Source organism: Marmota marmota, unplaced genomic scaffold (assembly GCF_001458135.2).
Source record: "Marmota marmota marmota unplaced genomic scaffold, marMar, whole genome shotgun sequence".
NCBI classification, from domain to species: Eukaryota; Metazoa; Chordata; class Mammalia; order Rodentia; family Sciuridae; genus Marmota; species Marmota marmota.
Window position 1 is genome coordinate 20,888,623 of NW_026000026.1, and position 24,414 is coordinate 20,913,036.

The 24,414-nt window shown below is 49.2% G+C and overlaps 2 protein-coding genes across 5 annotated transcripts; one reads left to right on the plus strand and one right to left on the minus strand.

Moving 5' to 3' along the window:
* Positions 1-4,419: 4,419 nt before the first annotated feature.
* LOC107138243 (BLCAP apoptosis inducing factor) lies at positions 4,420-15,101 on the plus strand. Of its 2 annotated transcripts, none has more exons than XM_015480848.2 (2): positions 4,420-4,935; positions 13,162-15,101. In XM_015480848.2, the coding sequence occupies exon 2, from the start codon at positions 13,336-13,338 to the stop codon at positions 13,597-13,599; it is 264 nt and encodes an 87-aa protein (XP_015336334.1). In that variant the 5' UTR covers positions 4,420-4,935; positions 13,162-13,335; the 3' UTR covers positions 13,600-15,101. The 2 variants fall into 2 exon arrangements, with proteins under 2 accessions (XP_015336334.1, XP_048666921.1); XM_048810964.1 differs by lacking the exon at positions 4,420-4,935 and adding an exon at positions 11,183-12,015.
* Positions 8,752-11,275, minus strand: Nnat (neuronatin). 3 transcript variants are annotated; one of them, XM_015480830.2, is made up of 3 exons: positions 11,059-11,272; positions 10,008-10,088; positions 8,752-9,781 (listed from the first exon to the last, which is right to left on the minus strand). In XM_015480830.2, the coding sequence occupies exons 1-3, from the start codon at positions 11,128-11,130 to the stop codon at positions 9,689-9,691; spliced, it is 246 nt and encodes an 81-aa protein (XP_015336316.2). In that variant the 5' UTR covers positions 11,131-11,272; the 3' UTR covers positions 8,752-9,688. The 3 variants fall into 3 exon arrangements, with proteins under 3 accessions (XP_015336316.2, XP_048666920.1, XP_015336324.2); XM_048810963.1 differs by having other exon boundaries at positions 10,013-10,088; positions 11,059-11,271; XM_015480838.2 differs by lacking the exon at positions 10,008-10,088 and having other exon boundaries at positions 11,059-11,275.
* Positions 15,102-24,414: the final 9,313 nt, after the last annotated feature.

A 24,414-nucleotide genomic window follows, 5' to 3' on the forward strand; every position in this document is an offset into this window, starting at 1 on the left:
GAGGAGGGGTACCACCCCTCCAGAGGAAGCACGATGGGGTCGTTTTAGAAATGGCTGCTGAGAGGAGGAGGAGGGTTCTAGGTGAGACAGGAGGCAGAGAGAACGGAGAGGAGGCTGGTGGCTGGGACCAAACTTTGGTAATGGGGACAGAAAATGTCCCCAAGGAGGATTCTGGAGGAAAGGGCAAGGCTTGGGAAGTGTGAGTCAGCGTCCAGGGAGGGGCAGGCTGGGGAGGGCGGGAAGACTATCCAGGACTCTGAAGCTCCCAGAGCCCGGGCTGGTGTCAGTTCACCACCTGGAGCTGAGCCTGAAGACAGCACAGGTTTGTGGACAGAGAGGAAAGGGTTGCTGAGGAGCCAGCTCTGGGGGCAGGGGGTAATTCTGCTTTCTCTTCTCCAACTTTCTGGAGCCCCAAGGAGAAGACTGGCCATAGAGACCTTGCAATAACCCGTCCTGGCATAAAGGTACCGGACAACAGGTCCCCCACGACACAGGCCTGACCCTTGCTCAGCAGCTGTACCGTGAGCCCTGGAATGGTAAGACCCCTCCTATATTCAGTATTTTTTCTTGGGATAGAACATACATAAAGCTCCTGGCCTTAGGGTTGGCTTGGTAAGCTCTTGCACATGGTCACCAACAGGTCTAAGAAGAGTTCTTTTCCAGCACCTTACAAAGTCTTTCTTGCTCCTTTCCTTCGCTACTCCCCTCCTGACCCTGGTCACCACTATTTTGGTTGCAATCAACATAGATTGTTTTTGCCTGCCCTTGAACTTTATATGAACAGATTCAAATAGCATGTACTGCTTTTGGGGTCTGGCTTCTTTTAGCTTGCATATTCTTTGCCAGATTCATCCATGGTGCTGCACAGACACCGAGATTGTCCTTTCATACACAGAACACAGTATGCTTGTCCCTCATAGCCAGAGGGGATTGGTTCCAAGGCACCATGAAGAAACAAAAATGCTCAAGTCTCTTATATAAAATGAAATAGTATTTATATATAACTTCCCCAAATTCTCCTGTATGTTTTGTTTCTCTATTTATTATTACTGGGGATTGAACCCAGGGGTCTTCTACCACAGAGCTTGATGGTACTGGGGATTGAACCCAGGGCCTTGCGCATGTGAGGCAAACACTCTACCAACTGAGCTCTATCCCCAGGTGCCCCCAGCCCTTTTTAATTCTCATTTTGAGATTGGGTCTCACTAAGTTACTGAGGCTGGCCTTGAGCTTATGATCCTCCTGCCTCCGCCTCTTGGGTAGCTGAGATTAAAGCATGCATCACTGCCACCTAGCATTCTCCTGTTTATTTTCAATTAGCTCTGGATGAAGAATAATACCCAATACAATGTAAATGCTTTGTAAACAGTTGTTATACTGTATTGTTTAGGGAATTATGATGAGAAATTCTGTACATGTTCAGTTCAGATGGAATTTTTTAATGCAAGAATATTCATAACAGCTTTTTTTTTAATAACACACACAAACTGGGGAGAGGGGAACCAATGAATATCTATCAAACAGTTATTCATGGAATACTAACCAGCTTGAAAAAGGAGCAAAGTTTTGATACACATAACAAAATGGATGAACATCAAAATGGTAGTAGTAGCCACACCTGTAATCCCAGCAACTCAGGAGGCTGAGGCAGGAGAATTGCCAATTCAAGGCCAGCCTCAGCAACTGAGCAAGGGCCTGAGCAACTCAATGAGACCCTGTCTCAAAATAAAAAATGTGCTGGAGATATAGCTCAGTGTTAAAAGCACTGGTTCAATCCCCAGTATCAAAAAAAAAAAAAAAAAAAAAAAAGTCTGTATAGTAAAGGTTTTATATGTACTGCGTGATCCCATTTATATGGAAAACTATTCTATGGTAGAAAAAAAATCAGAGCATTGTTTGCCAGGGTGAGTGAGGTATGAGGGAACTTTCTAGACTGATGGTAACAGTCTATTCAGATAGAATTTTGATGCAGTTTTTCCCCAAATATTTTTAACCAGATGTTAGCTGAAACTTCAGAAGCAGAACCTGTGGACTGAAGGCCAACTATATTCCATTCAAAAAACAAGACACCATTTGTTGATCTGTTCTCCTGCTGATAAACAGTGGGGTATTTCCAGACCGGTGGAGCTATGACTTTTTTTTTTTCCCCCTTTGGTGCCGGGGAATGAACGAACCCAGGGGTGCTTAACCACTGAGCCACATCCCCAGTCCTTTTTTATTTTTTATCTTGAGACAGATTCTTGCTAAATTGCCAAAGCTGGCTTCAAATTTGCGATCCTTTCCTCAGCCTCCCAAGTTGCTGGGATTACAGTGTGTGTGGCAATACCTGGCATGAATTTATGTTCTGTGAACGTTCTTGCACAAGTCTTTGTATAGACTTAAGAGACTCATTTCTCTAGGGTAAATACCTAGAAGTGCCTATTCTAGGTCATAGCATACATGCATGTGCAGATTTAGTAGACTGACAGTTTTGTGCGGGAGTTGGACCAACTTTCTCTGCCACCAGCAACGTGCTGATGAACTGCAAATTGCTCCAGATCCTTGCCAGTGCTTAGCTTCCCCTCTTCTTTTTTGTGGGGGAGGGGGTACCAGGGATTGAACTTGGGGGCACTCAACCACTGAGCCACATCCCCAGCCCTATTTTGTATTTTATTTACAGACAGGGTCTCACTGAGTTGCTTAGCACCTTGCTTTTCTGAGGCTGGCTTTGAAATTGCAATCTTCCTGCCTCAGCCTCCAGAGCCACTGGGATTACATGCATGTACCCCGTGCCCGGCTCCCCTCTTATTCTAAATAAGAACTTCCACTACAAGTCTTCTCTTACCTTCCAGTATTGGATACTGGGTGTGCCTGGCATGGACACACTGAACCCTTACCAGGCCTGTTTGAATCTCCCCTCAAGGAGGAATGGACATCTCCTTGACTTAGATGTGACCCCAGGTACTAGGGTGATCATTGTGTGACCATGAACAAAAAATCAGCAAAAGGACCACAGAGATGGAATGAACCTAAGTCCTTGATGACAATGCCAAGTCACTCCAATCATCAGCCAATGAATGGCAGACTACTTATTTTTTAAGTCAATTAATTTAGGGTAAAGAACCTAAAGGATACAGTCCACAAACAAAATGCTCTTCATCCCAGAACCCAATGGTGTATTCCTGTCTTCCACACTTCTCAACCCCACTGAACGCTCCTTCCTTCTTAAACCTTTCTTTCTGGGACCCATTATTACCTGGTTCTTCTGCTTCTCAGTCTCCTTTCCTGGCTGCTCCTCCTCTGCCCACTTTTCTATCTACCTTCCCTCCCTTGGGGTCTCACCAGCACCATGAAGGGTGTGCTGAGGATCTTCAGCCACCCTCCTGAGCTCCAGCCTCAAAGAAAACTGCCTGTTTCCTTATCCACCTAAGGGTTGCTCAGGCACTTCAAATTCACGTCCTCAAAGCCAAACTTCTGATCTCCCCCCTCAGTCTGTCTCTAGCCAAGGACTCTTTCATCCCTTCATGTACTCAAGACCAAAGCCTAGGTGTTACTACGGGTTCCCCAGGCCCCCAAGAACTGATCTTACATTCTTTCCCTCTCTGGCTCCCCAGGCCAACCCCACTGTCTGGTCACCATTACTGTGTCTGGAAAGCTACAAGGGACTCCCCACACCCACTCCCCTTGTCTTCTGTGCCATGCAGCCGAGGTGGCCGTTTGGAAACCCAGATTTGATATCATTCCATTGATGAAAATGGCTTTTTGTTCCTCACAAGATAAAATGCAAATCCATTGTGTGGCACTACCTGCCTTACTCCTTACACTCCCTGTGTTCCTTCCTTCCCACCTTCGTGTCTGGGACAAGTTGTTCCTTCTGTCTAGAAAAATTTCCCTTTCTCTCTTGGCCGGCACAACTCCTGATCATTCTTGGTCTCTTGGCTTAAATGCCATCTTCCCAAGGAGGCTCTGTCTTCATCCCCCCACCCTACATTAGGACCCTATTCACTTTCACAACACTCTACTTTTCCTCACATCACTTCCCCTGGTGTATAATTATGTACTGATTTGCTTAAACTTATCGGTATATAGTGATTATTTGATAACTGTCTTTCCTCCCCCACGCCCGCCCCCAACACTCTCACCCATTAGACTGGCAGCACACAGAGGTCAGGCCCAGAGCCCTGGTACTCTCTACCTCTTTGCCTTTAACACTGCGCTTGCACATAGTAGGCACTCAGGAATGTGCCTAATCAGCTAATATATGAACACACTGACTCATTAGGGGCCCATAAAAACCCTGAGGCAGGCATTTCATCGACTTGAGGAAGCTGGGCGTGGGGGTGGGCGGGTGGCTCGCCTGCCCAAAGTCCAGGGCGAGGGGAGGAGCAGGCTCCAAGTTCTGAGCGGGGGTCTCTGCCCTTGTGGAAAGGCAGGCGCGGGGCCGGACTGTGAGCCTGGAGGCACACACACTCCCGACTGTGAGCCCGGAGTCCACGGCTGCAGGAGCAAACCCGCCACGACACGGCTCGCCTGGAGAACTAAGCCACGCCCGCTCGACTCTCAAGGAGTGAAGATCACAATCTGCTGCATATGCATGAAGGGACCACGGGCCCGTGATTTGGGGCTCCCCGGCCTTCGCCTGATTAAAAATTCTTCCGTCCTGAAGAACCCGGCACCCCATAATTTCTTAAAAGTACATAGGAGTCCTTCAAAGCGTTGTCTGTGGCGGAAATTGGGGGAGGTCCCGGCGAAGGTGATCTCATGTGGGGCCATAGGATCAGGCGTCCGCCGTGGGGAGCTCGATCCCGCGAGGGGTCCTCGTCCGGCTCGACTAGAAGACGAAGGGGGCGTCTCCCCAGCTTCTGCGGCGTTGGTGGAGAGCTGAGGTGGAGGCAGGCTGCGGCAGCGACGGCGACGGTGGCGGCGGCGGCGGCGGCGCCATGGCAGGGTTCGCAGGTACCGTGGCGTCAGCCCGCGGGGAGCGAAATGAGAGGCCCTCCTTGCGGCCGCGCCGCCATGTTGTCCCCTCGGGGTCACCTTAGGCGTCGCTGGGTCCCTCATTGGGTTTTTTTTCCGCGTGCCCGGGGGTGGGGGCACCCCTGTCCGGCGTCGCGTGGTTGCCCTGCTTCGCTCCGGCCTGGGCCTGGCGGGTCCCTTCCCGGCCCGAGGGTGGGTCAGCGGGCTCCTGGGTTGCTCGCTCGGGGCCTCCAAGGTCAGCGCCCTCCCCGGGATGGGGCAGGTNCCGCCACTTCAGTTGCCTTTTTTTTTTTTTTTTTAATCAGAAGGGGCATGGGGTGGGCGAGGCCCCCGGGTTCCGCTTTGGTGTCGGGTGGTAGGTGGACGCTTTGCTTCGGGTCGCGGGCGCTTCTCATCCCCTCTAACTTCACATCAAGTCTGGACGTTCGTTCCCTTTCTTCCAGTGCATGGGGAGTGGCCCTCAAGGGCAGCTGAAGGAACGGAATGCCTGGCACACTCCTGGCCTGGAAAGGAAGAATGGGGGGATGGGGACCGTTGCTTTCCCTTCCTCCTTCCAGACCGGCTTCAGTTTCCTTCCAGGCCTTTTCCATAATAAACGCTGGGAAACTGGGGTCTGCCCTAGGAAAGAAACTGCCTTTCTGTTTATAGGTTCGGATCGTCTTTTGTCCCTTTCAGGGAACTGGTGTGTTGGGGACGGCCTCTCCGCCCTGCCTGACACGGTCCAGCCATCCTGTCAGCCTTCTGGACGGCAACACCAAAGCCAGGACCAAAAAAAAAAAGTTTCCGATTCAGTGCTACCGCCAAGTGTTCGATCTTATTTGTTTTAAATCAGAGATTAATTGACGGCAAGCAGATCTCTTAGAAGGCTCAGTTGCTGGAAACCTGTTCAATTTCCAGTGACTAGATCAATTCTGTATCTGAAGTTGGTCTTCTTAGAATTGCTGCCGAAATAGTGAAAGCTTTTTTTTTTTTTCCCTTCTGTAATATGTTTTTTCAAAGAGAAATCCGGCTTAGGCTGTCCTTTTTTGTTGTTGTTTGTTTTTGTTCTCCTGTCTTTGACATACATGCATTCCATTTCAGACCTATCACTGTGTGATATACCAAAGGCCATGTGTTGCCTGCCACTCTGACTTCCTGCTCTCAGAATACTCAGGAATCTGGATCCTGTAGGAGGGGAAGTGGGGAGAATAAAGGGGATCATTCTCAGAAGAGATAGTAACGGGTCTCAGGGGCATATGGAGAAAGAGGTCACCCCAGAAAAAGAGACTGTTTTTATACTAGTGTGTGCACATATGTGTACACACATGTAAATCTCTGAAGGGAATTAAATGCATCTTCAGACTCTCCCCCTGGGGTGTTTGTTTCTGAGGAGAAACAAGTTTGAAAATAGAATCTAGTAAATGGCTTACAACACAATTGCTCCCCCATCCAGCCATGTGTACTAAACTGTTGCTGGTTCTATAGTTGAAACTCAAGAAACTTGTCCCTTCTCTAGCCTTCCCCCCATAACAACTATTCCTTCCTTCAGTCACAACTCAGGTGCTTCAAAGATAGAGGTATCAAGTGTCACATAGCACCCACACTCTTGAAGTTTTGGTACCATCCCCCAGCCTGTCCCAACTTCACCTTGTTGGTCTAAGAAAACTTGACATCCTTTTCAGGTATTCGACCCAAGGTGTGGGACAATAACCTGTTGCTGGCGTCCCACGAAGCCATTCCAGTCTCCTCACAATTCTCTTTTCTTGGCCTTATAGGGACAAAGTTGGGAGGTGGGGGGTTAGGGAGGAATGGTTTAGGGAAAGGGGACATTTAGCTTTATGTACTCAGGGCTTTGCAATAAAACCAAATATCCTTTTGCTCTGTGAGAATAAAAATTTTTTATGATATAGCTTGTGAAAAACATTTTACAAACAAGATGTGTTTGGATCAGACTTCTAGTCATTGCATGGGGATGGAAAGTCAATGCATTCCTTTTGTCCTCTAATTGGTTAAATTTGCTGGTTAAGTTTGAGAGTGGGGACGAAAGGGATGCAGCCCACCAAGGCAGTCCTTGCCCACCCAGAATCTATCATCTTAGTACATACACTCCGAGCCCTGCTGAAGGATGGATGGAGGAAAGGGCTTTGCCAAGATCATCTGGAAAGCCCTGAGGTTACCGGCAGTACCCTGCCTTCTGAAGGGGAGGAGCACAGGAAATGCTATGTCCAGAGTTGACAGGCCCTTCCATACTGCTTTGGATTCTTTCTGTGAACTCAGCTGTTGTCTAACTTGAACTGAGGTTAGAGCATCTGGGGCAGTGGGGCAGTAGCACACCCCGAAGGCTGTGAGGGAAGGGTCAGCCTTCATTGAGAACACATGTTGAAATATGTGCCTGGTTCCTTGGGTTTAGTGTGAAAAAACCACAGAAGCTCCTTGTCTTGAGGCCGGTTAAAATATAGGCTTCAGGAGGGAGGAGGTGTGGGCCTTGCCTGCTAAAGAGTCACCCTTGGATAAGAGGAGGCCTGCTAAAGAGTCACCCTTGGATAAGAGGAGACCTGCTTTACCTTCAGGTCATGGTAGTGGATATAGCCACCCAGTTAAGGAAGATAGAGTCTATCATTGCCATCCCACCCGAGTCCTGATTGCTGCTTTGGCAGAATGTTTCTAATGTATGTGGGTCGACAGGATCTTAGAGGAGCTCTTCCAGAGGGGAACTAAAGATAAGGGGTGAGAGGGACCTGGCTGGGTGCCCTAGGCTGATTTAATTGATGGCTAAGCCAAGACCAGACCAAGATCCCACACAGTTCTCTGATGCTGAGTGAAGTTATAGGGTCTTCAGAGATGCTGGTGATTGGACTGAGGAATATAAGAGGCTTGTTTAGGAAAGGGAAACATCAGATTCAAGAGGCCGAGGTGCTTTGTGCTCCAGCATGTTTGTAACAACTGTGTGACTAAGGGATTTGAGGAAGTGGCAGAAGAGATTTATGGCCTTCCAACTCCCTCCCTTGGTGCTGACCCAGGAACAGGTGTGTAGTGACAGGAATGGATAAAACTAGAGATGAGGCTGAACAGGTGGTGGGGCCACTTGGTGAGGCAGTCAGCTGACCAACTGAGTCAGTAAAAGGAGTCCTGACTCGCTGAGGAGTGAGGGGAGCAGAGCAGCCAGCCCACCCATCCTGGTTGATGGCAGGGAAGAGTCCAGGGCCAGGGACCTGGTAAGCAACCCTTAGGGATAGAGAGGCCAATGCTGGGGTGGGGGGGAGCTGGGAACCCGGCAATGGGGAGAGAGCAGGGGAGAGGTTTCTGGAGTGGGGTTGGAGGTGGGGAGACCCTAGGGAATATCAAAGTTAGGATGGACGGACTTGGAGCATTAAGCTGGGGGAAGGAGGCCCCATACCGCACCACCTATCCCATCCTCATTGCCTAAGCCAGGGTCCACCCTGCCCAGTTCCCACCCTGCCCAATGCTTATTTCCTTGGGGCCCCTGAATAGAGACTGGAGTGTAGCTTTGTGTCTGAAATCATCCCCTTGGGCCTCAATACCCCATTTTGAGTGCTACTCCCACTTTTTCCCCCTTCTCCCAAAGTGATATCCTGTGGTGAGGCTCTTATTCCAGCACCGCAGGTGAAGGCTCCCACCCCTCTGGGGAGGGGGAAGTGGTCCCTTATTCTGGGATCACAAGTAAAGATGTCAACTTTCCTCTTTGGGGAGGGGCATAGTCCTTTATCTCAGGACAGTGGGCCCACACCACAGTGGGCACATTGGCCCAGCCTTAGCAAAGTGTGTACCCCCGCAAAATAAGCCACAAGAGACATCTTTTGGTGCGCCTCCACCAACCCGCAGGGTCCTAGGACACTGTGCGAGTCGGGGGAGGTACTGTTTTTTTTATTTTTTGTAGAGGCGGTCCCTGTCCTCCAGGAGCTTACAATCTAGCTGGGGAGACACAACTAACGCACACTTAAACAATCAGTACAATTAGCGATTACCACAATATTGACCACAACTGCGTGAGACCTGGGAAAGCAAGATCAGTGAGGGGCAGGGGGCTCGGAGAAGACGTTTTGTACAAAGATGGGATTCTTTTATTGGTTGTATAGGTCCAAATTAAGTGACACATTTTGTGGGGATAGGATGGGCTTGGGAGTCATCGAGGAGAAAAGAGGAATGGAGGGAGCAGAGGCAGCAGGGCTGGAATGCTGGCAAGCACACTGTAGGCAAGGGATGGTGAGAGGGCCCCACTCTGTTTCTTAACCCCCCTCCTTCGCTGCCCATGCCCTCCAGTCCCGCCACTCGCAACACAGTTGGCGCCTCCTCTGCTGCATTGAGATTCAGGGCTTCAGCTGGTGCTGTTGGAATGTCCATTTTGCTGGCTGGTGTGGTGTTTGGATCTCCTTGGTGGGGCCTGTTGGCATGGCTGCAGCTCCGGGGCTTGGATAGTGCTGTCCCGACTTGGTCCAGATCAGAATGTGATGCCTACGCCCAGATCTCGGGGGTCTGCTCCCCCCACCCCTCTCAATCCCCACCCCACCTGCAGAGGGGCAGGTGCAAAGGGGTTGGGAAGGGATCTAGTATTGTCGAAATTGTCGGTGCTGCTTCTCCGGGGGCCTACCAGCCCCTCACTGACCTTGGCAAGTGCTCCTCTGGCGAGGGAGCACAGGGGACCCCCCATTCCTGCGCGGCGCTGGCTCCCATGCTGGTTGAGCTGCACAGGAGCACCTGATGATACGGCCGCCCAGGGCTGGGAGCCGCGGCCTCAGTTGGGGGCTCGCTGCCGGCGCTCCCCCAGCACCTGCCGCCCGGTCCGGGACACCGTGTATGCCAGCTTCTGCAGGGAGTACCTGAACACCTGCGGTGAGAGACCCAGGATCCACCCTTAATAGAGGGCACCCGCAGTGTGTCCGGTGCTGCCGTGCCCACCCGCGCCCCACCCCCTGCCCCGCCCGCCTGCCCAGCATAGGCTGGAGAGGCGGGCGCGGGCGCAGCTTGTCCACGAGTCAGGGCAGCTGGAGCTTTTCCAACTGTGCTGAGAGCTGCATGGCGGCAAGCTGATTGGACCCACAACTTAGGTATACCTCACTTCTCGCAATGGGCTGTGTCCCTGGAGGATTTCGAAAAGCGAATCCTACCCAGTAAATGCAGCATTCCAGGAACACCTTGAAGGAAATATGCGATTCCTTTGGCAAAAGATTCCTTTAGCAGGGAATTCTTCCTGCAAAGGGAGCTTTTCGGGTAAATGATTTTATAGGCAAAGCGCTTTTTTTTTCCGATTTATTTTATGCAAAGCACTTTTGCCTTTTTTTTTTTTTTTTTTTCAACAAAGTGATTTGTCCTTTTTTGGAAGCACTTTTTTCCCCTTCCATTTTTTTCTGCGAAGGGCTTTTTCCTCTAATTGTTTTATTCAAAGTGTTTTTGTCCGATTCATTTGTTTTTTCTGTTAGCTCCTTTGTCTGATTTTTTTTCTGCAATGCGCTTTTTATCTAATGCTTTTTTCCTACCAAATGCTTTTGAACGATTTTTTTTTCCTGCAATGCGCGTTTTCTTCTATTTTTCCCTTTAATTACTTTTTCTCTCTTTTGGTGTTTCCTTTTGTGAAGTGATTTTTTTTTTCCCTGAGAAGTACCTTTTTCTAACTTGCTTTTTGTCCCAACCCTGCAAGCGCAAATATATATATGTGCATATATATATATGTGTGTGTGTGTGTGTGTATGTGTATTTTTTAAACAAAATTTCCCCGCAATGCGCAATTTTTTTAAGACGGAATTTTTTTGCTAGGCGAGCGATAAAGTCTTAAAACATACAAGCGCCCCGCCTCCCTCCTCGGGTCGAGTCTGGGTGTAGCGGGTTTCTCTTACCACGTAGGTCTCTAAAAGCCTCAGCGATCGTCCGCCTCGCCCGAGTCTTTGTTCCCAGCTGGGCGCGGGCGCACTGGGAAGGGTCTGCTCGAGGAGGTGGGCGCAGGGAACCCGCGAGGGGCGCGCGGTGCCGCAGCGGCACTTGGGCGGACAGGGATCGCGGCAGTCGGGATAGGATGGGTTCGGGAGGCGGCAATCGCGACGCAGGGTTTGTGGGATCGGGATGCGCGCACCAGGAGCCCTCTTCAACCTGGAGTTCCCACACGCTTACCTGCAGCAGCACGCGGAAGATGTACCAGCCGATGATGAGCAGTTCAGCCGAGGCCGCTGCCACTGCCGCCATGGTTCCGAGAGTCCCTGGAGGGTAGTCGAGACAGCAAGGGTTCGCCGAGATCTGCTGGTCTCTCGGAGTCCGCTGTTGGGCGTACTGCCGCAGCGGCCGCGGCCGCGCCTTAAGTACCCTCCCGCCACCTAACTGCGCATGCGCACTCGGGGGGGCTGTCCAAGAGGAGGGGTGGCGGGGGGCGCTCTTCATTCGCCAAGCGAGAAAAAAATAATCCATCTGCTCTTTTCACACTGACCCCCGCCTCCTGAGTCCCATCTTAGCCCCCTTCCAGAAGATTCCGCCATGCCCGCTTTTGAATTTCGGTGTAAAATGGAGGGGCGTCACGACTCTGGGTAGAGTAGAGGGCAAGGGTAGGGAATGCAAGCCTCCTGTTGTGGCGCCCCTCTCTCTAAGCTCTGGCCTGTAAATTTGAGCCCAATGTCCAGTGCTGTGCCAGAACGTTCCTCCCGTACAGGTGGAAAACCTAAGTTATGGGAGGGGTCATCAGCCCGGTAGAGCAAAAAAAAAGATACTCCTTCCAGGAGTCATGGCATCGGAGGCCCCTGCTCAGCACTCTCCTAATATACAATGTCCTCTGCTTCATTGGAGTCCCTGAGCAAGAACCCTTCGGTGATTCTTAACATCCCGCTTTTTATGGTAGCGAGAAGATCGGTATCTGCAGCAGTGGCGGTGGCTACTGTAGGGACCCGGGCCAGGACACTGCACTCTTACCGCAAAAGATATAGTATCTACTCTGTGGGAGGGAAGAAAGAAGGATTGGCGCCCTTTGTGTGCGCGAAAGGAATGAGCTCTACCGAGAAGGGGTCGGAATGTGTTCGGAAGAGTTTTCTGCAGGACAGATCATTTCAATCTCTGCCTTCCGCTCCCCTCCCCCAGATCCTGGTAGGTCTGCCTCAGCTTGCTTGGGTCTTTGTATCCCTTGTTCCACAGGGCTGGAGCACTGAGCCGGATTTCTCTACAGCCGCCAAGGCTTGGGCTACCGTAGCTGGGTAGCTCCGTTTCATAGCGAAGCGAGTCCCTCCCTGCGCTTCCCTAGTTGAGCGTGGGTTTTGCGGGTCCGTCTCAGAGCACCAGCCTGGTGGTTCCCTCCACGGAATGTTGGATTTGTACATGGGAAGACCAAAACCGGGTGTGCAGCGGGGCCCAGCGCCTGGTTGGCCTGCGGAAAGCACCTCTCTCCAACAAGCTACCTGGCATGGAGACTAACTGGCACTTACCCCTACATGGATAGGAAATTAATTTTGATTAAAAGCTCATGGAGGTCAGGTTCTGTACAATGCCAGCAGCAGATGGAGGCGTAATGATCCAAGGGAGTTCAGTTTGGTTGAAGTAGCATAGTGATTCTTTTCCCTACATCGACTTTCGAAGAAGTTGTTTGGTTTTGGCAAAATGACACTGGACTGTTTGAAAAAAACAAGACCAGCCCAGGCTGCCATCTTAAAATATTTGGTGCCCAGCCACTGCTGTAGCTTCCCAGCCCAGAGCTTGCAAGGATCCATTGCCCACCCTCATACTGGTCCTGCAGTATGCTGCTGACTGCTTTAACTCACCACTCACTGGTTGCTCCAGCTCAGCATCTGTGCTGGGAGAGAGACTAGCTACAGAACCCTTCTTTACCACATGGGGGCACAGTATGGAACCCATGGAGGTCCTGTGGCAACCACAGGGCGGTATTGTGAGGTCTGGGCCCTCTGAGGACGGGCCGCAGCCCCAGGAGGCGATACATGATCTCTGCCGGGCAGGACCCAGGCAAAGCCAGTCCACTGTGCAGACCGTGCCAGAGCCCTCTGGGGGACCCCTCCCCAGTGGAAACCCCAGGGAGACACCTCAGGAGGTTTCCTGAACTGGTGGCTTGGAGAGGAGTAGAACTTGCTCAGGTGGGCGGGGAGGAAAGGGCATTCACATTTAACTGTTGTTAACCATGATCCATTTTCCCAAATAAGTATACATTCTGTTCCTGTTTTTTTTTTTTTTGTCTGTCTGTCTGTTCTTTGTCTGTTTGTCTGTTGTGTTGACTTTTCTCTTCAGGATCCCTGCTGCCTTGGTGATCCCGGGCTGACAGCCAGAGAGCACAGCGGCTCAGCTCCTGGAGAGAGGGTTGAAGAAAGCGGAGGGCAGCTGCCTGCGCCCGCTGGCTCCCATTAGGTCGATTCCTGCAGCGGTGCCCGGCAGCCTTGGCGAAGGCCCTGCCCAGCAGAGATCATGTATTGCCTCCAGTGGCTGCTGCCCGTCCTCCTCATCCCCAAGCCCCTCAACCCCGCCCTGTGGTTCAGCCACTCCATGTTCATGGGCTTCTACCTGCTCAGCTTCCTCCTGGAGCGGAAGCCTTGCACAATTTGTGCCTTGGTTTTCCTGGCAGCTCTGTTCCTCATCTGCTATAGCTGCTGGGGAAACTGTTTCCTGTACCACTGCTCGGATTCCCCGCTTCCAGAATCAGCACACGACCCTGGTGTTGTGGGCACCTAACAGCTGCTCTGTTAGCTTTCTACGGAAGCAGAAGACGGGAGGGGAGGCATTGACATAGGTCATAAAGCATTGGAGTTTCAAATCCCGCAGCCCCGCGGGTGCCACATTCCTGACGGCGCCTTTTTGGCCTGTGATGTTTTATCCTTATAATGTGAATAATGGCACTGACCTGTGCTTTTATTGTAGAGTCCTATAGTCATGGGTGGTCTTGTGATTGTGTGTGTTCTGTCCCCATCTGGGTCCCGGCTGGCAGGATGGCCACTCCCCTCGCCTCATTACAGCGAGGAGTCTACATCCATCCTAGTCAACTGCCCTGGGCAGATAAAATGCCAGTCTCCTTGTCACCTCTGTGACCCCTCCTTGTCAGGGTCTCTCTCCTTCCCAGAATGTTACTGACACCTCAGTCCTTCTCCTGTTTTCCCTTTAGTTCTCTTCTACCCTTTCCTTTTTTTGGGAGCACCTGTTCAAAACAGGGCTCATTTTTGCACTTATCTCGAATTTGAAGAGATTGCTGATGCCCGAGAGCCTCGCTTTTTCATCCTCCTTCCCCTTTTCAGCAGGCTAGACAGAAACATGTCTTGACTGTTCATTGTCCACAAACCTCCAGTGTTTCCTCTGCTTCATTTTTAAGAGAGAAGCAACAGATAGAGGTTGTTCTTTCACCTGAGTGTCTGGGCTCCGGCTCCCCAGCCCAGCCTCGCTTCCTTTGCCCTTCCTTCCTGCCTTTCTCAGCATCCTGAGAGGGGGCCTCCTGTGTCTCCTGTGCATGCTCTGCAGGATGGAGGTATGGTGTGTTTGTGTAGAGCTAGTGGTCCCCTGCTGAGTGAATGGGAACATTCTTTTGTGTTTCATAGCAGCCGTGATCCCCTTGATAGGTGTTTGGATATTTTTCAGTGTGCCCTGTGTGTGTGTGTGTGTGTGTGTGTGTATGTACGTGCAAATACATGTGTGTATTCCTTTTAAAGAAGCTTTACCGAACGTGTTCCGATTTTGAGGTTTAGCAGTAGCTAGCTGTATGTAGTAGGTACCGCTGCAGTTTTTATTTAGCATGGGGATTGCAGAGTGACCAGCACACTGGACTCCAAGGTGATTCATACAAGACACAGGGGAGCAGTGGCCATCGTCCTCCTGCCAGGAGCTTCTTCGTTCCTGCGCAAGTAGACTGTACGTTATGAAGAACACACAGGAAGACTTTGTGACTGTCACTTGCTTTTTTCTTTCTCTGCACTTCAGTAACAAGTGTTGGCAAACGAGACTTTCTCCTGGCCCCTGCCCACTGGGGATCAGCATGGTTGTCCTTCGAGTCGGAACCATTCCTCTCTCTTGCCTGAGGAGGGAGGGAAGCAGGCCAGGCAGAGGACAGAACTGGAGGCAGTCCATCTAGGGAATGGGACTGTGAGGCCACACTTGTGAAACATTTGGACTGCTGTTGTAGAGCTTTTATTTCTGGTGTGTTCGTTGCACAGCTGTTTGAAATGTTTAATAAAGCTTTATAAACTTTACTTTGTGGTTTAATGTGGCTGCAGTCCATTTGGGCCATGGTGTTGGATTTCTGAGTTGGTGGGGGGCAGGGGGAAACACCGAGGGGCTGAGTCCTTGGCGCCAGACTACCTTAGCCTGAAAATTTGATCTGCTCTCTGGAAAGCAGATGGTGGAGCTGGGGGATGGGGGGCAGGGGCAGGCCAGGCGATGAACAGGAGGGAGTCTGAAAGTTTTCAGAGATGAGACATTTGTGTTTCTCAGCTCCCATGGCTTCCCGCCTGAAATTGTTTCCCTCCATAGGAGATTTGAGTAACTGATCCCTTGACAAACAACTTAAGACAGCTGGAGCTCTAATCATCAAGGATTTTTATGGTGCTGCTTTTGAAGTAAAAATAAAGTGAAACCCCTCATGGCATCTCAAGTGGAAAAATAAATAAGACTGGCGGTCCAACCAGCAGACTTAAGGTGGTGGCTAGAAGCAGGAAAGTGGTGCGGTTCCATGTTGGGGATGTGTACAGACTCCCATTGGCCACCGACCTTGAGACAGAGCAGGGAAGTTTGTCAGGGCCCTGAGCTGGACATCCACTCCTGACTCTATTCTTACTCCCAGGATCATAGGAGTGCTGCCTGCTCAAGGCATAAGGCTCTCACAAGGAATTACTGAGATAAGAATTGTGGAAGGGTTTTGAACTTCCTAGAAGTTACCTTTCTTACTTGGACTGTTAATTTATTGCTATAAAGTTGTCTGCAGTTTTCTCCTGCTCTTTTAAGTCCCCCCCCCCATTGTTACTTTATTCCTTTTTTCATTCCTAGCATTGCTTATCCAGGCTTTCCCTTGATCAAAACTTACCAAAAATTTATCTGTTTTAGAGGTATTTTCAAAGAACCAAAATTTTAACCATCATATATGTTGGGTATTTTTCCTACCTGACTCATTGGTTCTTTTATCTATAAATTTTTTCTTTTCTGGGTTTCTGAATATATTTTGTGGTTCTGTAGTCTTGCAAGCTGAGGATTCATATATACAGAAAGGACGGTTTGTTCAACAAACATTGAGACCTTGTACTAGGCTTGCTGGGGATTTCAGGGGCAAGACCCAGGCCTGGCTCTCCAAGACCTCATGATTCTAGCCTGGTGGGAAGACTTAACAAAATAGACAATTGCAAATTCCAAAAACAAAACAAACAAACGAAGGCTTTTGTGTCCCTACTCTCCTGTGGAGGCACCTGGGTGATAAATGAAGCCAAGATTATTGCTTATTTTGCTCTCCCTCAGAAAGCAGCTTTCTTTTTTAGGTCAAGCCCACTTAAGAGTCACAAATAGGCTTCCCTCTGAAAGACTTGTGGTCCTTTCCAATAGGGTGCCTGCCTCCCACCTCTCCCACAGTGCCTGCCAAATCAGCATCCTGTCTGCCCAACAGTGCTTCTCACCTTGCCCAGTACCCCATCCTGGAGGACATGGTCCATGAGGGATCTTCCTGAAATGTCTTTGAGGAAGGGGCACCAGGCCTTAGAAAAACCACACTTTATAGCTGTTTGACACTGTAGTTCCTGGGACAGATGATTGCTCACAAGTTTCCTAGAAACCATGAGACACTGTAAGACCTAGGCTTGGACTTCTTTAGGAAGTCTCTTCCCTGCCCTGGGCCTCAGTTTCCTTAGAGATACAATTTGGTCTTTGGAACAAAGACAGTTTTCTCAGCCCTGATATCCTGGATCCAGGATCTTAGGGTCCTCCTGGACCTACTTGAGGAAGGTGGCTAAGCTCTAAGCAGGTAGCAGGGGACCTTGGGGATAACCTGTATGTGCTTTGTGCATTAGTCAACATACCCCTTAAACCTAAAGACTCCCTCTATCAGGAAGCTTTCCTGGATTTTTCCCTGGAGATTGCTTGCCTAGAGCACTTGGCTCAGCCTTCTGCTGGTGATAAGCAGACTTACTCTTCCTTAATGACTAGATTCCTGGCATGGCCCTTGAGGGCTCCTCCTGCCTCAAAAGGAGGCCTGCATTTTTATTTATCCAGCTGCTATTTGTCAGAATCCCAGGCATGAAGAGGGCTTGGGGCTACAGGGTGGACAGTCCCTACCATTAGAGAGTCTTCCAGGAAAATGGGAGACGGAATGACATTGAGCAAATAATCTGAGAGGTACACAACTGTGGACTGTGGCAGGTGCTAGAAGAGAGTCTCAGAAGGGATCTGATGCAGACCTGAGAGGATTGACATTCAGACTGAGATCTGAAGATCAAGTGTAAATGTTTGAGCAGTGAAGTAATAAATGAGATGTTATTTCTTACCATCTAATCAAGCGTCTCTGTGCTTGCAGATAAAGAGACTGGGCTGAGAGTAAAATTAAGGACCACCAGTATCTGGCTGCCCTAGAATCATAACCCAAAAGGCTTTTTGGGCAAAAGAGGTCAGTCCATTTAAAGTTAGAGTACTAACTGATGGGAGATCTTAAAGGGGGGTTGGGGGGCTAAGGCTGAATTGCTGGTGGCAGGCCCCAAAACTCAGCCCTGGGGACTCTTCAATTTTCAGCTGACTGGGAACTATCACAGGAAACAATCACGAACAGGGATCTGAGGGAAGCTGGAAGGTGACACAATCAAACAGCATTTAAGGTGGGACACTCCAGCTGGGCACAGTGCAGCCTTTCAACAGGGAAAGTAGCAGAGCTGTCGGCTGAGAAGGTCACTGACCAGACTGGCCAGACCACTGCGAATGAGAAAAAGTGGATGGAAGGAGCATCCATGTGTGAGGAGGGAGGAGGCAATGAAAGAGGACAGCAGGAAAGCCAACTCCCACTGAATAGCGGCAGGAAAGGAGGCCAGAGAAGGTTGTCACCTGTGTCCAGTCAGTTGGCACAACCAGAACCTAGTCCCCTGGCACCCGGCAAAGCTCACAACCCACCCCACCAAAACAGGTAAAAAGGTCATTGTTCTGAAAAGAGGAGAGGGCAAGGAAGTGTTCTTGGCAACTGTTGGAAGATTAACCTGCCTCAAACCAGCAACTGTCCTTCCCCAGTGTCTTCCCGAAAGCCCAAGGGAAAACAGAATTGGGAAGCATGACATATGTTGAGAGAAACTTCAGTTGTCTATTGAGTTGTCTGTCCAGTGAGGGAAGGCTGGCCAAACAGCAGCGGAAGACTTCAGACAGAAACCTTCTTCCTTTGGGATAATGAAAAAGGGACTCCAACATTGGGTAGAGGGTAGACTTGGAGGACCAAAGAACCCTAGTATGAGACTTCAGAGATCCCCACGCCTTATGCCCTGCCTTTGTGACCACACCTCCCTTAGCTTGTTTCGTGGCTTGTAAAGTGGAGACCACAGGACCAACCTCAGCATCTGCCTCAAGGCGAAGTGCTGTTCCCTCTGTTCTGTGACCCCCCTGCCACCTTACTGTGCTCTGCTTCAGAATAGGACTGATTCTCTGAGTTTCCTGCTCATTTATTCATGTAAGGAGCATTGATCAGGCTTTTTGCCAAGCTCTGAGACATGAATGCAAAACAAGACCACACTGTCCTGGTGGAGCTTGGAGCTTCAGGGCAGGAGGCAGTCTTACAGGCAAGTGGTTACAGCACCTGCCGTCAGGGCTTGAGTGGAGTCAGGGAGGTTATTTGGGAGACCATTTGTCAGTAACTAGGTATAAAATCTCTCAATTATGTTTTTTTAAAATATTTTTTAAGTCGTAGATGGACACAATACCTTTATTTTATTTATTTTTATGTGGTGCTGAGGATCAAACACAGTGCCTCACACATGCTGGGTGAATGCTTACCACTGAGCCACAACCCAAACCCCATGAATGATATTTTACATTCTCCGGAAGGACAGTATCCTATAGAGGAAGGAAAGACCAAGGCGTAGCTGTTTTCTGAGAGACCAAAGTCTGGGGTTCAAGCCCTAGCACAGCAGCCAGCCTGCTCAGTGACCCTCCATGGAGCTCCCTCTCTTAGAGAGTGATCTCTGCCTGTTTAAGAGTATTTCATCATGTAAGGATTGAACATGACCCTTCCCCAAAAAACTAATCCTCTGCGTGGTTCTGGCCTTTTACCTCTTTTCCTGGGCAGGTTGTGACAGCCTACACTTAGACAGCTCACCATCTCTGCCAAAGCTAAACCCCTGCCCCACACTGGTGTGGCAACCTCCGAGGAGGGGGCAGAGAGGCAGGTGATAAGACCCTGGGCTTGATTCCCACCCACTTCCCATGTGACTTTGTTCTCCTCTATTCATTCTCTAGACCTGTTTCCCCTTTTATAAGTCAAAGAGAGGACCAGACCAGGAAGTCTTAAAGTTTCCAAAGCCATCTTCTGTGAAGCAGTGGTAACCTCTATCTTTGCTACTTCAGTCTTAGAGATTATGTTTGAAAAAATGTGTATTAAGACAATCAAGTGGGCTGGGGATGTGGCTCAAGCGGTAGTGCGCTCGCCTGGCATGCGTGCGGCCCAGGTTCGATCCTCAGCACCACATACAAACAAGGATGTTGTGTCCGCCGATAATTAAAAAATCAACATTAAAATTCTCTCTCTTTCTCTCTCTCTTTAAAAAAAAAAAAGAGTGTTGCTGTATTAACCGTCATGTTTTTTAAAAAAAAAAAAAAGACAATCAAGTATTTAATCAAAGGATTTTTCATTGAAGAATAAACTTTTTTAAATTTCTAGCTATAGTACTGTCGAGAATGTTAGCTTACAACCATGGCAGACACTGAAAAGGTCTATGAGGAAGGAAAACAAAGTCCTGCACTGGTTCCCTGTTGCCCGTGGTCCCTGCTCCTTAGCTTGGTCCTTAAGGCCCTGCACAGCCCTTAGAGATAGGGCTTTTAGTCTTTGTCCTTTGACTAGGCACAGAAGCTGCCTGACCAGGCCTGGCATGGTACCTGTTGGTTGGCCAGTCCCATGGGTAGATAGATGGATCCCCCCCAAATCTATTGCCAGATTCCCTAAAGAATGGGTGGCCTGATCATTCTTTTTTTTTAATTATTATCTTTTTTAAAAAAAATAGAGAATTTTTTTTAATATTTATTTTTCAGTTTTTGGTGGACACACCTTTATTTTATTGTGTGGTGCTGAGGATCAAACCCAGCGCCCCGTGCATGCCAGGCGAGCGCGTTACCGCTTGAGCCACATCCCCAGCCCCGGCTGATCATTCTTAAATGGAAGGGAATTGCCTCCCAAGTCTCCTTTTGGCAACTCTGAAGTGACAGAGATTATTTTTCAGCCTCCAGACTAGTATTTTGAACAAAAGACTTGTGAGAAGAAGTTCATAAAAGTTTCAACAGCCTGACATCCTCTGTGTGGCAGTCTAGCCAGTAGTAGACACCCCAGAAGACCTGGATGTAGGTGGATTCCTGAGTTGCTCATAAGATGTGATTTCCTCTTCCTGCCTCTCTCTACCTGCCCTGTAACCTTAACCCACAGGTGTAACTTCCCAGGCTTTTGCTGCTTTTATAAGCACCTCCCTGTACCCTGGCAGGCAGCTGATCTGGCAAGAGTGCAGGGTATGGACTGCTGCCCTGTTTCTCAGCTAACAAAAGTTCTGCTGAGGGGTTCTGTTACTCGCCCTCAGAGGCACAGCTGGGCCAAGCTGGCCCTTGATATCTGAGCTCTGATCACAAACTGAGCCGGTGATCAGTGTTATTTATCTTCCCATTTCCATTTCCTGCCCTCTCAGACCATGAGCATTCTCTTGAGAGTGATGGCCTCAGAACTCCCTTTTTTCATCCTCACCCACCTGCATTCCCCACACACTCCCCTGAGCACATCACCCAGACTTAAGTCCTGCCTTTGGCCCTGTGCCTTCAACCCACTTAGAAAAAAGACCACCAGCCTCTGTGCAGCCCCACAGACTCAGCCGCAGTACTGTGGGGGTCAGGCTGGACCATTTCAGAAGCTGATTTTTGGTAATTGGTTTTGGGGTTTTGTTTGTTTTTACCTACTGATCAAGTATGAACCAGTTCTTATTTTCACACTAGGAGCCATTTTTATGAATGCCATATGGTTTCATTTTGAACTGACAGAAACTAGGGCCCACAGGCGCATAGCACCACCATGGCTACTGCAACCAATGGCCTCATGACTGTGCTTCTGATATTCTGAGTGTGCAGTCTTGAATAATGTTGTGAACCAGCGAGATTGGATTGCGCCTCCTTATCCCTGGTCATGACAGTGCCTCTGCTCCTCCAGTCCTTTCTGTCTGGTCCCTGTTAATCTTTTCTGTGTCCATCGCCTCTTTTTAATTTGGACACAATCATCTCTGGTTGATGGGTTGCACCAGATGTCTCTGCTTCCAATCCTGTCCCTTCTAACCCATCATCCTCATGGCTACCACTGGGCTCTCTTATGCCCTGCCTTTGTGACCACACCTCCCTTAGCTTGTTTCATCACTTGTAAATTGGAGACCATATGACCCACCTCAGCATCTGCCTCAAGGCGAAGTGCTATTCCCTCTGTTCTGTGACCTGTGACCCCCCTGCCACCTTACTGTCCTCAGGCTGCTTACCAGCGTGGGTCATTTCTGTGGCTCTCAGCCTAACTTCTGTCCTTCCTCATCCCTAGAGTGCTCAGTGTCCACAGTCTGACTCCCACCTGCCTCAGCATGCTCTTATGTTGCTCCTCCAGGTGCCCAGCCAGGTGAGCTATGCCCAACCTCCCTGAAGAGAGATGGTCCCTTTCCTATGTGAGGCCAGGAGATTGCCCAAGGAGATGGTGTTGAGGGAGGGATTTTGAAAAAGAAAGTGAGGTCTCCTGTGCCAACTACCACCAGTAAGAGGACCAAGAAGGGACCACTGGGTTAGCTAGGAGGTCTCATCATCCCTTTTGGGATCACCAGAGTGATAGAGGCAAATGTCACATTGCTGTGGGAAGAGGGGAGGAGGAGAGGGGAAAAATGGAAATGAGATACACAATATGCTTTTTCCAACTATGAAGGGAAAGAAAGATGGAGAAATGGAAGGACCTGTTGGACTGTCCTTTTTTTATTTATCCAGTATTTGGTAGGTGCTTTTCTAGATCAGGCCTGATAAGCGATTTATCAGCAGTACCTCCCTTAGCCCTCAACATCCTAAGGTTGGCACTGTTACAGGTGCTCTATAGAGGAGGTTCCAGAGATGAGGCCACTTGCCCAAGATGAGAGGCGGAGCTGGATGTGAAACCCCTCCACTGTCCTCTAGTCTCAACCACTATCCTTGTCTTATCTTCAGCTTCAAGGGAAAGGACAAGGCAGAGGGGCTGCCTGATGTGGAAAACTAGGGATGGGGGAGAGAGGAGAGGGGGCATTATAGAGGTTAGATGGGATTTGAGGGGTGGGAGGACACAGAACTTTTTCAGAGGGCCTAGAGCAACTATTTTTAAAAGTCAAATAGAAATGAGTCCATTAAAAACTGGGGGTGGAAGCCCAGCACAGTGGTGCACACCTGAAATCCTAGCAGCTCAAGAAGCTAAGGCAGGAGGATTGCAAGTTCAAAACCAGCCTTAGCAACTTAATGAGGCCCCCTTTTTAAAAAAAAAAAATAAAAAGGGCTGGGAATGTGGCTCAGTGGTTAAGCGCCCCTGGGTTCAATCCCCAGTTTCAAAAAAATTAAAAAACAGGGATGGGGGAAGAATTGAATATTTAACAAGTGGGGGATCTCTTTTAAACTAAAAAGCAACAAAATGACATTAAGAAGGCAAAGACCAACAGTGAACAAGGGCAAGAAATAGGCTATGCCCCAAGATGCCTGGAGTGGACTAGACTAGACAGACAGATATAGGTCAGCCTCGGACAGCAGACGTGCAATGACCCTCCCACCCAGACCTCGGAGGCTTAGTGCTCAGCCAGTTACCTCATCTGTCCTCAAGCCATCGTTGGGAGATGCTGAATAAACATTTGCTGATTTGAAGTAAACATATGAAATGAGAAATTACATCAAAGAGGAAAAATACCAATGTTAAGCTCCTGAAGTAGAAGAGAACTGGATGCCCCATCCTTTGGCCAGCTGGGTGGGACTGCATAGGGTACTCACAGTTGAGACCTACATGGTGAACAGGACGAGCAGGACCAGCTCCTCCTGTGGACACAGGTCTGCATGATTTGCAAGGGTAGTCCCCATTAAGGGTTTTGAGGTTTGAGGACTTCTACATAGACTCATTCAGTCTGGTGGGTGAGTTTGCTTCCATCGCCTGGGATTCTCAATTATCCCCATTTTATAGAGGAAAGAAGACATTCCCAGTTCCCAAAAGAACTGTCAGAAATAGGCCTTTGACACCAGTGTCTGTTTTTCACACACCATACCCCTTCCCTGAACAATTAACAAGTTTACTATGTAGTTCTTTATAACCCAGGATTCCAAATATTTTTTATGATCATGGTTATATAAGCAAAATCCTCATACTGGCTTTCCAGCAAGGATGCTTTCCAGTCACTTGCTAGGTGTCTTGTGAGTCACCTCCTTTTACCAGATCTGTTTCCCCATCTGTAAAATGAGGCAGTTGGACTAGATAATCCCTGAGTTCCTTTCCAGCTCTAGCCTCACATCCTCAAATGCCCTGGTGCCTTCAGTACTAATTGAACAGGAAGCATAGTGACTCAAGGTCTGAATCAAGTCCACATCTTGGAGCATGGAAGAATAATGGTGATGGCCACAGCCCCAGGAAGATGAACTTTGCAGGAGCTGGCTGAGACAATTCTTTTGCTGATGGTGAAATGTCCCTGGCAAAGTCTCTGCAGGTAGGTTGGTACAGATGAGGAGAAAAGGTGGGGCTTTCCCCCTTTTATAACACCTGAGTAATGGTTCCTTGCAGGATTGGATGCCTCCAGGACTGGTGGATGCCAACTAGATTCGTCCATTCACACTGGCAAAGTAGGTGACGTCTTTCCACATGCTCTTCTGGCAGGACTTCCAGAAAAACTTTCTGTTACACCCTTAAATGCCTCATTATGTCCAGAATCATACCTCCCTATAGCCTTCCAGTTCCCTGCCCAGTGGCATATTCTGAGAAGGTTGTTGCAACAAATGTCATAGCTAGGAATAACTTGGAGCTGGAGCAGAGAGGGGAGAGCTTGTCCAAAAGCGAGGTTCAGACCGTTCACTAAAAAGAAAAAGAAAGAAACATTTCAACCTCACCGCAGAGCACTCCCAAATTCAAAAATAATTTTAGATGGTCAAAAGGAGATAAGAGTCCATTAAAAGCCAGGGAGAAGAGGAATTGAATATTTACCAAGTGTCTGAATGGGGGAGCCCATTTAAGCTAAAAAGCAACAAATGACATCCAGAAGGCAAAGGCCAGTCAATTTGATTACATTAAAACTATTTCCAAAGTCAAATAATATCACAAGCAACCAAAAAACAGAGTGGGTAAAA

Coding starts and splice junctions, on each gene's coding strand:
- LOC107138243 (XM_015480848.2), top strand. CDS start 13,336: ATGTATTGCCTCCAGTGGCTGCTGCCCGTCCTCCTCATCCCCAAGCCC.
- Nnat (XM_048810963.1), bottom strand. CDS start 11,130: ATGGCGGCAGTGGCAGCGGCCTCGGCTGAACTGCTCATCATCGGCTGG. Junction 10,089..11,058: donor TCTTCCGCGTGCTGCTGCAG/GTAAGCGTGTGG, acceptor ATTTCCTTCAAG/GTGTTCCTGGAATGCTGCAT. Junction 9,782..10,012: donor GACACAGCCCATTGCGAGAA/GTGAGGTATACC, acceptor CTCTCACCGCAG/GTGTTCAGGTACTCCCTGCA.